Source organism: Pseudopodoces humilis, chromosome 16 (assembly GCF_049639895.1).
Source record: "Pseudopodoces humilis isolate 2021_Gansu_Grassland_sample_001 chromosome 16, ASM4963989v1, whole genome shotgun sequence".
Classification (NCBI taxonomy): Eukaryota; Metazoa; Chordata; class Aves; order Passeriformes; family Paridae; genus Pseudopodoces; species Pseudopodoces humilis.
In genome coordinates this window covers 18,337,873-18,348,407 of record NC_142215.1, presented here as the reverse complement: position 1 = coordinate 18,348,407, position 10,535 = coordinate 18,337,873, and the positions used below count along the sequence as shown (strand labels likewise).

Genomic DNA, 10,535 nt, shown 5'->3' with positions numbered 1-10,535 from the left:
CCACTCACAGCACCAGCACCCCTTCTGAGTAATGAGATCTGCTTTATTGAGTGCTCCCTTTTACAAGTAAAATACAAAAACAACCATGCCCCCCACCCAAATGGTTTAGGTCTCTTGACATGAAATACTTAAATAAGGTTTCTGTAAAAGAAGCTGATTGTCCTCTACGTCATAGAGCAGGACCATGGTTTAAGGCAGCATTTATGGTTTGCAGCAGGGAGGCTCTCCAGCCCCACAAATAGCCCCACAAGCCCTGTGTGGAGCTGGGACAGGGGGGCCTGGGCTGTGTCTCCCCTGTATCAAAGCAGCGTTGAGGAGAATGGGAATAAGCCATTAGCTCCAACCCTAGAAACTCCCAAATCCTTCCCTTTATATCCCTGTGGAGGTGCTGGGCTCTGCCTGACCTCCCTTCCCACCCCAGCCAAGTGCCAGGTCCCATCCAGGACACCGAAATGTCACTGTGCCACCTCCCCCTGCTATTGCTGAGTGTAAGGAGAAGTCTTTTGGGGTCAGTTGGTCTCTGCCACGAGCAGCATCGTTCAGTCCTTGTGTCACCGTCCTGGCGTGAGACCTGGACACCCACCACCCATCCCACGGGACAAAGAAAGTGCTGGATTTTGACCTGTTCTTGTGCAGCTACTGAATCGTGCAGGAGAGATTTTCTCCAAAACAACAGGGGCAAGAAGAGGAGGCAGTGGGTTTTGGGGGGATGAGATCCAGGTCTTCATCATCGGGGACCTCGTCGAGGTGGTACCCGTCCTGCAGCAGCTGCCGGCTCAGGTCCTGGGTCACCTGCTGCGGGGGACAAAGCGGGGCTCTGCAGGATGGACACACAGCCACGCTCTGTGGGGTGATGCTTCCAGCCCCTAGCCAGAGCCTCGAGGGGTCAGGGGAGCGAGGGAGCCCATGGGGACCCCACAGTGTCAGAGCCAGAGCCCCACACTTGCCTCAGCAGAGGAGTATCCTGAGGAACACCTGGATCCTGGCTCCCCGTCACTAAGGGGAAAGAGAATGGGGTCTTGAGGATGCAGATAAAGGGCATTTGGAGGGGGAAAGGAGCTGGAAGTGCAACCCCAAGGGATCTTGGGAATCTGGGACAACAGGAGCGTCTCACTGCTCTGAGGTGCCCAGTACCATCAGGGATATTCTACCAGTGACAAGGAAAATCAACCCCCCAAAAAAGCCATCTGGGGGCATTCCCAACCTCAAAATTGTGGGATATTTACCCCAAATCCTGGGATATTCACCTGTCTGAGTCAAAGGAGACCAGGTTTTCATCAGCTGTCTGGCTGAGCGCCGTGTAGCCCCTGTTGAACTTCACAGACCTGCCAGAAAACAGAGGAGTGAGACCAGCACAGAAACACATCCATGGAGCTGAGCCAGGGCTGGAATCCCACTCCTTCCACCCAGGATACCCAAATAAATCCATACCACCAAATCATCCCCCCAAAAAAGAAAAAAGCAGTATATTTTATTATTCTGGATGATCCCAGCCAAACAGAGCCAGCAGAATAAGGTCCAAACTCATATTTTTAATCCTCTGAGCTTCCCAGTCTCCCCGAGAAAAGTGAAAAATACATTTTGAAAAGAGGAAGAGGAGATCAGACCTTTTAGGAGTTGGTTTTGGGGCAGTGGGTGCCCCCAGCAGCCCCTGCCTTCGCAGTGCTGTCTTTGCCAGCTCCCGCTGCCTCTCTGAAAGCCAAGCACAGGGACAGAGAGAAGAATTCCCAAGTGCTCCCAAAGGGTTTGTTATTTTGGGGAATGGGTGAGGAGGGTGTTGCAGGTGAGCGTGGGTGGAGTGCAGTGCTTTCCAAAGGCATCCCTATGGGTTTTTAATGGGGTTTTATAAAGGTTTTATCCCACCAAAGGTAAAAAAGGGCTTTTGGTAACTCCAGCTGTGGGAGAGAGGTGGAAATGACACCCAAAGTGCCAGCAGAGACCACCAAGCATCACTTACTCAGCTTGGCCTGAATAGAGGGAGGTTTGCTCATGATGTATGGACCCCTTTTCTCCACCACATCTGTCCCTTTGTTCAGCCTCTTCTTTTCAGCCCAAATCAGCTAAAAAAAGAGTGGAAGAAGTATTTAGCATCTCTCCATGCTGATGGAGTAAGGCAGAGTCATCTCGGAGCATTGGATCATTCCTGGGAGCTCAAGGTCAGCAGGGAAATCTGTCCCCAGGTTGGCTGGGGAGGGACAGCTCCTCCTGCCCAGCCTGGGAGGAGGGAGAGAGGAAAAGGAATAAGTAGATCTGTTAGCAGATGAAAAGATTATTTGGGAATGGTGATGCTAATTAAAAACACAGGTAGTCACCACCGGTTCCTGTGCAAACCTGGCTGCAGCAATACTTGGGAAAAGGTGGTGGAGGAGATTTACTAAGAGGTAAATCAAACAGAAAGGGAAGGATTGTATATTTTAAATTTGGGGTTTGAGCCTTTCAAGTTTCTCCTTTTATCCAATTATTGTCACGGAGAACCAACACTCCCAAGAGCAAGGGGAAGGAAAAACCTCCACAAAGACAAGAAATAATGAAGAAAATAGAGGGAAAATCAGAGAGAGTTGGCACAGGAGGGACGTGGAGTTAAAGGAACAAGGCAGAGGACTTCGGATGGTGATTGGAGAGCACAGCCAGGATTAACCTCAGGGTCTTAAACAGGAATTACCAGGACAGAGTTTTACCGTGAGAACAACCAGGCAGGCAGTGGCCCCCTGGATCCCTCTGGATGTGCCATACCCTTTCCTAGCCAGCTGATGCTGTGCTGATACACCCCGGGGGTATGTGTACAAATATATATATATATACATTTATTTATTTGTATTTATATACTGCATACAGTATTGGGACATACTGCCCCACACACACCCCCCACACTGCCCCATGGATGTACCCCAGCCCCATAACCCCTGTGCACACACCCCACACTGCCCTACAGACACTCCCAGCCCCGTAACCCCTGTGCACACACCCCACACTGCCCTACAGACACTCCCAGCCCCGTAACCCCTGTGCACACACCCCACACTGCCCTACAGACACTCCCAGCCCCATAGCCCCTGTGCACACACCCCACACTGCCCTACAGACACTCCCAGCCCCGTAACCCCTGTGCACACACCCCACACTGCCCTACAGACACTCCCAGCCCCGTAACCCCTGTGCACACACCCCACACTGCCCTACAGATGCCCCATGCCCGTACCCCACAATGCCCATGCCGTACCTCAGCCCCACAGCCCCCATGCAGCGGTCCCATCCAGCCCCATACCCACGATGCACACACCCCACACGGCCTCACGCTCACCGCCCAGCCCCGCACCCCCATCCTTCCCGTACATCGCACGTACCCCCGGGCCCCGCCAGCCTCCGGCTCCGCTCGCGGTGGGACCGGGACCGGGACCGGGACCTGCCCCGGCTCCGCCGCTGCCCGTCGCCATGGCCGCCCCCGGCCCCGCCTATGGCCCGCCCGCCAATGGCAGCGCGGGGCGCGCGGGGCTCAGCCAATGGGAGGCGAGGAAAAGGCGCGTCCCCTTCCGCGCATGCGCAGCGGGGCCGGGCAGCGGGAGCGGGGCAGCGGGATCGGGCAGCGGGCAGCGGGATCGGGGCAGCGGGATCGGGGCAGCGGGATCGGGGCAGCGGGAGCGGGGCAGCGGGAGCGGGCAGCGGGATCGGGGCAGCGGGATCGGGCAGCGGGATCGGGCAGCGGGAGCGGGCAGCGGGAGCGGGCAGCGGGAGCGGGGCAGCGGGATCGGGGCAGCGGGATCGGGCAGCGGGAGCGGGGCAGCGGGCAGCGGGCAGCGGGAGCGGGGCAGCGGGAGCGGGATCGGGCAGCGGGAGCGGGCAGCGGGAGCGGGGCAGCGGGAGCGGGGCAGCGGGAGCGGGGCAGCGGGAGCGGGGCAGCGGAGCGGGGCAGCGGGGGGAGCGGGAGCGGGGGAGCGGGAGCGGGGCAGCGGGAGCGGGATCGGGCAGCGGGAGCGGGATCGGGCAGCGGGATCGGGCAGCGGGAGCGGGGCAGCGGGAGCGGGAGCGGGGCAGCGGGAGCGGGGCAGCGGGGGAGCGGGAGCGGGGCCGGGCAGCGACAGATCCTGCCTCGCACGGCTCTTGCCCTGAGTGCACTGTGCAGAAACAAATTCTTGTTTTCCCAGAAATTCCCCTCTTCTCGCAGTAAAATAACAACGGAATTAAGATATTTCCCTTCTCCTTCCCCCCACTTTTGTTGGTTTTTTTTCTTTCCCAAAGCCTTTCCTGGGCCAAAGCTGAATGGAAAACAGGGACAATGTCTATCCCAGAACACATTACTCCCTTCCCCGTGAGGACATGACCCTTGCAAACAATGGAGCCTCTGACCCATGTCTGAGGCTTTGAACATCATCCCAAGGAAATGCCTCCTCCTGGGCCTTGTTCTCCTCCCCAAAACTATGCACACAGGAGCCATGCTCTCCAAACACCTCCTTCTCCTCCCCTCCCAGAGCCAGGTGTTTGGGAAGGCTCTGGACACTGGCTTTGCAGACTAATTAACAATTTAGAAGCTCGTAAGAGCACATTGATGGTTTGCTCCTCCTTTTTCCCTACGAAAGCAACAGGAAATAACCACATGAGGTGCTGGTACGTCAGTCAAACCAGTTTTTCCTTTATTAGGCCGGACTCCACAGCACTTCCATTGTGACTCAATAAAGGAAGAAGTTATTTCAGGTAAGATTTGAACTTTGTCTTTCCAGGTGACCGTGTACAGTCAGGTAGCATCAGTAAAACACTTGACTAGTGCACCTGGAATAGAAAAGAACAAGGAAAAAAAAAAAAGCCATTAAAGAAGTAGCCTAGAATTTCCACAAAGTTTCCATGAGGTCCCAAATGAGTTATTTCCATCCCTTTTACCTTCAAAGCCTTGTTTAACCACCCTCAGCTCAAAAATGCAGGTACTGCATTCCCAGCACAGCTGATTCAGGACCCCTGGCACCAAGACATTGTATCCCAGGGCAAGGAGGAGGAAAAGGACTTAGAAGATGCAGAATCAAGCATTACTTGCAGCAGTATGACACACAGTATCTCTATTCTATATTTAATATTTAAAAAAAGAATATGACACTGGCCATCTCCTGAGGAAACTGAGTTAAGAGGCTTCACTTCCACAAGGATTTTTATTTAGGGCTTTATTTTAGACTGGGATTAGAGCACAATTGGGTCTTGCCTATGCTATCTTTGCCAAGGGTACAGGAGTCCCATGTCAAGAGTCTGGGAAGCAACATCAAACCTTACCAACAAGGTTTATGCTTTGTCCAGGCCCAGTTCCTCTGGAGTGGAGATTCCAAGTTCACTCAAAGTTGGTCTAAGCTCCTGGATAACGTAAGGATAGATTTCCTTGTGGGGTCCTGCCTTGTCCTGAAAAAAAACCCAAAAAAGAAAGAACAGAGTTACTTCAACACACACATCTCCAAAGCCTCCCACCTCAGCCCTTGCTTGTGGCAGAGCAGAGCTCCTGGCCTCTAGGGCTGAAGTAAAAGTCCTGGCTTCTCCTAACTCCCTGGCGAGGCTGGATTCAGGTTTCAGGTGTTTTCCAAGAGAGCTTTCTGAGTTACTTCTCTCAGTCCCTCAAGAAGCTTTGTGCTCATCATGGAGCCATGGATTCTGGCAGGAGGAAAAGTGAGGTTCCCCTCTGCAGCAGGAAAAAGCCAGGGAAAGCATCCCTGCTGCCAGGCTCCAGCAATGGCAAGAGAGCACTTCCACCCACCTTTACAACTTCTAGGATGCGGACAGCGCTGGCAAAGTCATTTAACCGTCTGCAGGCCCTCAGAGCCGCATCGATGATTTTGGGCTCCGGGACCAGGTCGTAACCCACCAGTGTGTTTATGCCTGTAGAGACAAGGAAACACCAAGGGGAACTTGGAACCAGCTTGTCACACTCTCCAAAGGAACCCCTTGCTCTCCCTTTCTCTCCGACAGAAAACCCCAGGTGCTGCTGCAATGATCCCTCTGGCTGTAATTATCTCCTTATGCAATCACATTTTTAAGGCCTAGCTAGGGAAGTTTAATAAAACTTGGCAAATCCACAGCAAACTGGAGATAGCCAGACAAAAAGTCTGTAGGGAGTTTATGGCCAAGCCATTAGCAAAAATCCAAAGAAAAATTAGCATATTAAGAGCTCAAACACACTTTCCTTGGAGCAAATGTTACTCTCCCTCCCATCCAGGTGTTGAGATCATGGAGTCACAGAATGATTTGGGTTGGAAGGGACCTCAAAGATCATCTAGTCCATCATTCTGTCATGGGCAGGGACACCTTCCACTAGACCAGGTTACTCCAAGCCCTGTCCAGCCTGGCCTTGGACATTTCTAGGGATGGAGTGGATGATGTGTGTGCATGAAACACCAACAAAAGTTATTTCTGGTCACAGAACTTCTATTTACTCCAGGTTATGCATCCCTGCTCTTCAACGTACCTTTCCTGAGCTCCCAGGCATTGATATCTGGCTTGTTGAAATATGTCACCCAGCGAGCATCAAATTCTTCATCTGACTCTTGTGACCCATGAGAGTAGCAGCGGGCAGGAAGCACAGCTGAATTAAGAAAAAAAGGAACAAACTAGGAGCAGAAGGAAGATAACACTACTTTAGTCCTGACCAAGAGACCAGAAGCTGTAAAATACAGATTTCCCCTGTTACAGTCACTCCGGATCAGTCCTGGATGAGCCTTGGGTAACTAATTAAATATCACGGTTTATGTTGTGGCAAAGTGTCTGCTTTGTTCCCTATCAGACTTCCAAAGTTCCCAGAGCATTGATCAGACACACAAAAACCACCTCTGGATACCAGTCCTTAAGAGGTTTTCTGGCATTTCTTTTTTTCTGTAAAATACAGGAATTCTCCCTCTTCCCACAGCCAAGTGAGAGAGAGAAGCTTTAACATCCACATCCTTCACCAACAAAATGCAATTCCTACAGAGGCTCTCAAAAGCAAAGGGATGAGATATTCCTTCCAGCAGAAGGGCTGGAGGAAGAAAAAAGAAAAGATCACTGTGTCTGTCCAAGAGAAAACTCCTGGATCTCAAGGTTGCAATTGCATTAATATTTGATAATTAATCACAAAAGCAGATTGTATGCTAATGCACAAAGTAGTCTGACATGTTCATCAATTCATTTCTTCACTTAGCACTATCACAAATTGCTGTTTTTTTGTATGAAGTTGTCTTTTTTACCCCACAAAGGCTGGAACCGTTTCCCAAGGGAACCAAACTAAAGGACCTGGTGCTTCCTTTCCCCACTGCTAATCTCACTCCACTAATATTTGCAGAGAGGTCACACACCAGATACGACCTTGGAGCTCAAAGCTCTGCTTCACAGAAGTCAAATTTAGCTCCTGACTTTTTCTTTCTTAACCCAGCATGAACCACTCACAGTGACCAACTTCAGGGTTTTATTTAAAACAAAAAACCAAACCAAACCAAAAAAAAAACCACAAAAAAAAACCTACACAGAACTGGGTTGTATTTTTGCTGATACACTTCTCTTTGCTTTCATTAATGACAGCCCAATTAGCAGGCAATTTGCTTTTTTAACAAAATTTAACCCGGTCCAACATTTCAGCTGCAGTACTGGTTTATGCAATGGAAACATGAAAATAGCTTTATTTATTTTAGCTATGGAAAAGCAAACAACAGGCCAAGACAGAATTAAAATGCTCTTTTGGCTTCTGTAGGGAAATTCCCCCTCCTTTCTCCACTTCCAAAGCAGACCTTTGACCCTGCTTTCTGCAACAAATCACCTGCACAGCTGAACTCAGAGCAAAAGCAGGGCTCTATAAATGCTCCTGCTCCTAGGACACTGCTGAAAACCCCTCAGGTTTCAGCTGGTTGAAGGAGAATCCTTATTTTTTCTAAGGAAAAAAACCCAATATCCTATGGAGAAACAGCAAATCTCAGCTGGAGTAAAGCCTAAATTGAAGAGTTCAAATGCCATATTTAAATCAAAATCTAAAGTTTTTCTTCAACAAAACCATTCCCTTGATCCAGGAGGCAAATACAGACCATAAGAATTAGGATTTCCAGGGTGTGTTTCTCAGTTGCTGCCGTGTTTTTCTCACACGAATGTTTGTATCTGGTTAATGGACTCCGAGCGTCCCTCTGCCCTGAGTTTCAGCGGGGTCCATCAAGGTCACTGTCACACACATGACGTGTGTGTGACAGCCAAGCCACGCCAACCTATCCAGGCAGAGATTCCCAACTCAAGGAAGAACCAAAGGGCAAGTACCTTTACTCTACAGTAAACTCAATAGGCATTAAGAAGCCTAAAATCACTTAATATGACACAAAAACATGTTAAAGCTTCTCGGTGAGGGCTGGAATTGGTCAGTTTTCTCTGGTAACAAGCACAGAAGGAAAACACACGTGAAGAAGATTAATTTACTGAAAATCTGAGAACAAGGAGCCCAGGAATTACACAGGGAAGGTTTTGCAGCAACAGAAGCCTCCCAGGAAGGGGTCACAGCAGTGTTAAGTGTGGAGTTTGTAATAGAAGACCATGGAAAAGAAGAACACAGAGCCTATTGGAAACAAGGCCCAGGAGCAGCTGGGTTCAGCAGCTCAAAGGAACAGCGAGCAAAGACTTTTGGAGGATTTAAAACAACAAAAGACCAAAGGTGATGAGCAGCATCTAAGTAATCCTATGCTTATTATTTAAAAAGACACAGCGACAGGCTCCCTAAGGCAGCTGTTTAACTCACACGTGCCGCAGCAGAGGCACACACAAGGCTCCCAGCATTATTAGTGTCTGTTAACTAGGTATTAATTGCGGTGCATAAGTTAATTAGGTATTAATTACGATGCACAGGCAGTGTATTTATTCTCTGCAGTCTCCGTCTTCCAGCCCTGCCACCGTGGCCATCATCACACCACGCTGCCTGGGGCTGCTCCTCCTCCTCTCCCTATTAACTGGGGCGTTAATAAAGCGTTAATATTATAAATAAAATTAATTTGGGTGTTAATTAGGAGGGTGAGGGCTGGCGCAGAGCTGGAGCGGAGCCGGGAGTAGCCGGCGCCCTGGTGCTGCGGAGGTGACCCCCAGCCTCCATCAATGTCACCTTGGCGGGGGGCGCAGGGAAAGCGCCGCCGCCCCCCGGAGGTGCCCGGTTTCCCCTGAGGCGGTGCCCGCGTGGGGTCCCGGGGGCGGCGGCCGGAGCGGCGGGGGCGGCCCGCGGTAGGCCGCGGGGTCACCGCAAGGACACGCCGGGCCCCGCCGCCTCACGCCCCGCCGGGCCGGGAGCTCGGCCGCGAACCGTGGCGGCATCGCGGCGGGAGGGACGGAAACGAGTGCGGCCGCTCACCTGCTGGGCCGGCGGGCCGGCGGACGGCAGCGCGGAGGCCGGAGACGGCGCAGCGGCGGAGGAGAGAGGCGCTGGCGGCCAGCATGGCGGCGGGCTGTGAAGGAGGGAGACAGCACCGGGCACCGGGGGCGCGCCGCTAGCTCCCACACCGCACCGAGAGGGAGGAAGGGACGGAGGTGAGGGCCGGGGGGGGCCGGCGGAGGCGGGGACGGCGGTGCGGCGGGGACGGACCGGGAGCGCGGCGGGGCGGGAGGCCGCGGGGACGGGCTGAGGGCGCGGCGGGGCGGGGCCGCCGCCATCTTGGGGCGGGGCCGGCCGCCATTTTGTGGGTGAGGGGACTGCCTGTGGGTGTTCCTCGCCTCACTGAGCAGCTACTCGGGAGTGTTTGGGTCGGCTTGGAGGGGGTCCGGCTAGGCTTGGAGGGGGTCGGGCTGCTGCCGCCCCCATTTAGTCGAGCCCGTGCAGCCTCCCTGTCTCTGTCAATGGACACTCGCCCCGCTCGGTCCGTGTGAGGGGAATGGGCTCAAACCGGCTCAGCTGCCGCGTCCACCGCTTCCCCAGTTCTCTGCAAGTGTCCCTGTCCCCACACCGTGAGCTGCTGCCCTCAGCCACCATCGCACCGACCCGGGCACGAAATCCCCCCAAAACTCGCCCCTAAGGCTGTGCCTCAGCAGTGTCGCACAAAAACATCGTGATTATTCCACTCGCCATGTCCCCTGGTATCATCATCCTGATTTATTATTTTCTCATGCAGGAAGCCTTCAGTCCACAGCCAGCAAAACAAGCACGGTGAAATCCCCAGTGCTGCCTCTGTGATTGGAAACTACCTGCCTATGAAATAAATTAAAAAGATCTTGCAAATTAACAAAATAAGGAGAAATAAGTGATTTTTATTCTTTTTTTTCCTTGCTCGGAGAAATGTGAGGTGGCAGCAATGGAGGTGAAGGGCTGTTAGTGTTCAACTGTGTGGCTCCCACAGTCCTCAGGCTCTGATCAGAGTGTTTATGGAGGGATTTATTAATTACAGGTTTATTAATTAATTTTTTTAGTGATTTTTAATGCATTTGGGGTAGGTGCCTGTACCCAGTGCTCCCATGTGGCATGGAGGGTTGATTCTGAATGGGGTCTGCACTGGAGAAAGAAACTGGGAAGAGCTGGATGGGACAGAGTCCAAACCTTTCCCAGCCCAAAACCCACAAAAAAAAAAAGATCATTAACATAAAAA

The 10,535-nt window shown here is 52.3% G+C and overlaps 2 protein-coding genes across 3 annotated transcripts; both read right to left on the bottom strand.

Annotated features, from left to right (window-relative positions):
- Positions 1 to 22: 22 nt before the first annotated feature.
- FAM219B (family with sequence similarity 219 member B) lies at positions 23 to 3,447 on the bottom strand. 2 transcript variants are annotated; one of them, XM_088063011.1, is made up of 6 exons: positions 3,345 to 3,447; positions 1,958 to 2,060; positions 1,608 to 1,692; positions 1,248 to 1,325; positions 948 to 996; positions 23 to 817 (listed from the first exon to the last, which is right to left on the bottom strand). In XM_088063011.1, the coding sequence occupies exons 1-6, from the start codon at positions 3,432 to 3,434 to the stop codon at positions 728 to 730; spliced, it is 495 nt and encodes a 164-aa protein (XP_087919137.1). In that variant the 5' UTR covers positions 3,435 to 3,447; the 3' UTR covers positions 23 to 727. The 2 variants fall into 2 exon arrangements, with proteins under 2 accessions (XP_087919137.1, XP_005521787.1); XM_005521730.3 differs by having other exon boundaries at positions 23 to 795.
- A 1,160-nt stretch (positions 3,448 to 4,607) lies between these two features.
- Positions 4,608 to 9,568, bottom strand: COX5A (cytochrome c oxidase subunit 5A). Its single transcript, XM_005521380.3, has 5 exons — positions 9,311 to 9,568; positions 6,434 to 6,550; positions 5,726 to 5,847; positions 5,254 to 5,376; positions 4,608 to 4,764 (listed from the first exon to the last, which is right to left on the bottom strand). Exons 1-4 carry the CDS (start codon positions 9,393 to 9,395, stop codon positions 5,263 to 5,265), a joined length of 438 nt encoding a protein of 145 aa, XP_005521437.1. The 5' UTR covers positions 9,396 to 9,568; the 3' UTR covers positions 4,608 to 4,764; positions 5,254 to 5,262.
- Positions 9,569 to 10,535: the final 967 nt, after the last annotated feature.

Coding starts and splice junctions, on each gene's coding strand:
- FAM219B (XM_005521730.3), bottom strand. CDS start 3,434: ATGGCGACGGGCAGCGGCGGAGCCGGGGCAGGTCCCGGTCCCGGTCCC. Junction 2,061..3,344: donor GAGGCTGGCGGGGCCCGGGG/GTACGTGCGATG, acceptor CTCTTTTTTTAG/CTGATTTGGGCTGAAAAGAA. Junction 796..947: donor CAGGATACTCCTCTGCTGAG/GCAAGTGTGGGG, acceptor TGTCCCCCGCAG/CAGGTGACCCAGGACCTGAG.
- COX5A (XM_005521380.3), bottom strand. CDS start 9,395: ATGCTGGCCGCCAGCGCCTCTCTCCTCCGCCGCTGCGCCGTCTCCGGC. Junction 6,551..9,310: donor CCGGCCCGCCGGCCCAGCAG/GTGAGCGGCCGC, acceptor TTCTTAATTCAG/CTGTGCTTCCTGCCCGCTGC. Junction 5,848..6,433: donor TGCCTGGGAGCTCAGGAAAG/GTACGTTGAAGA, acceptor TTGTCTCTACAG/GCATAAACACACTGGTGGGT.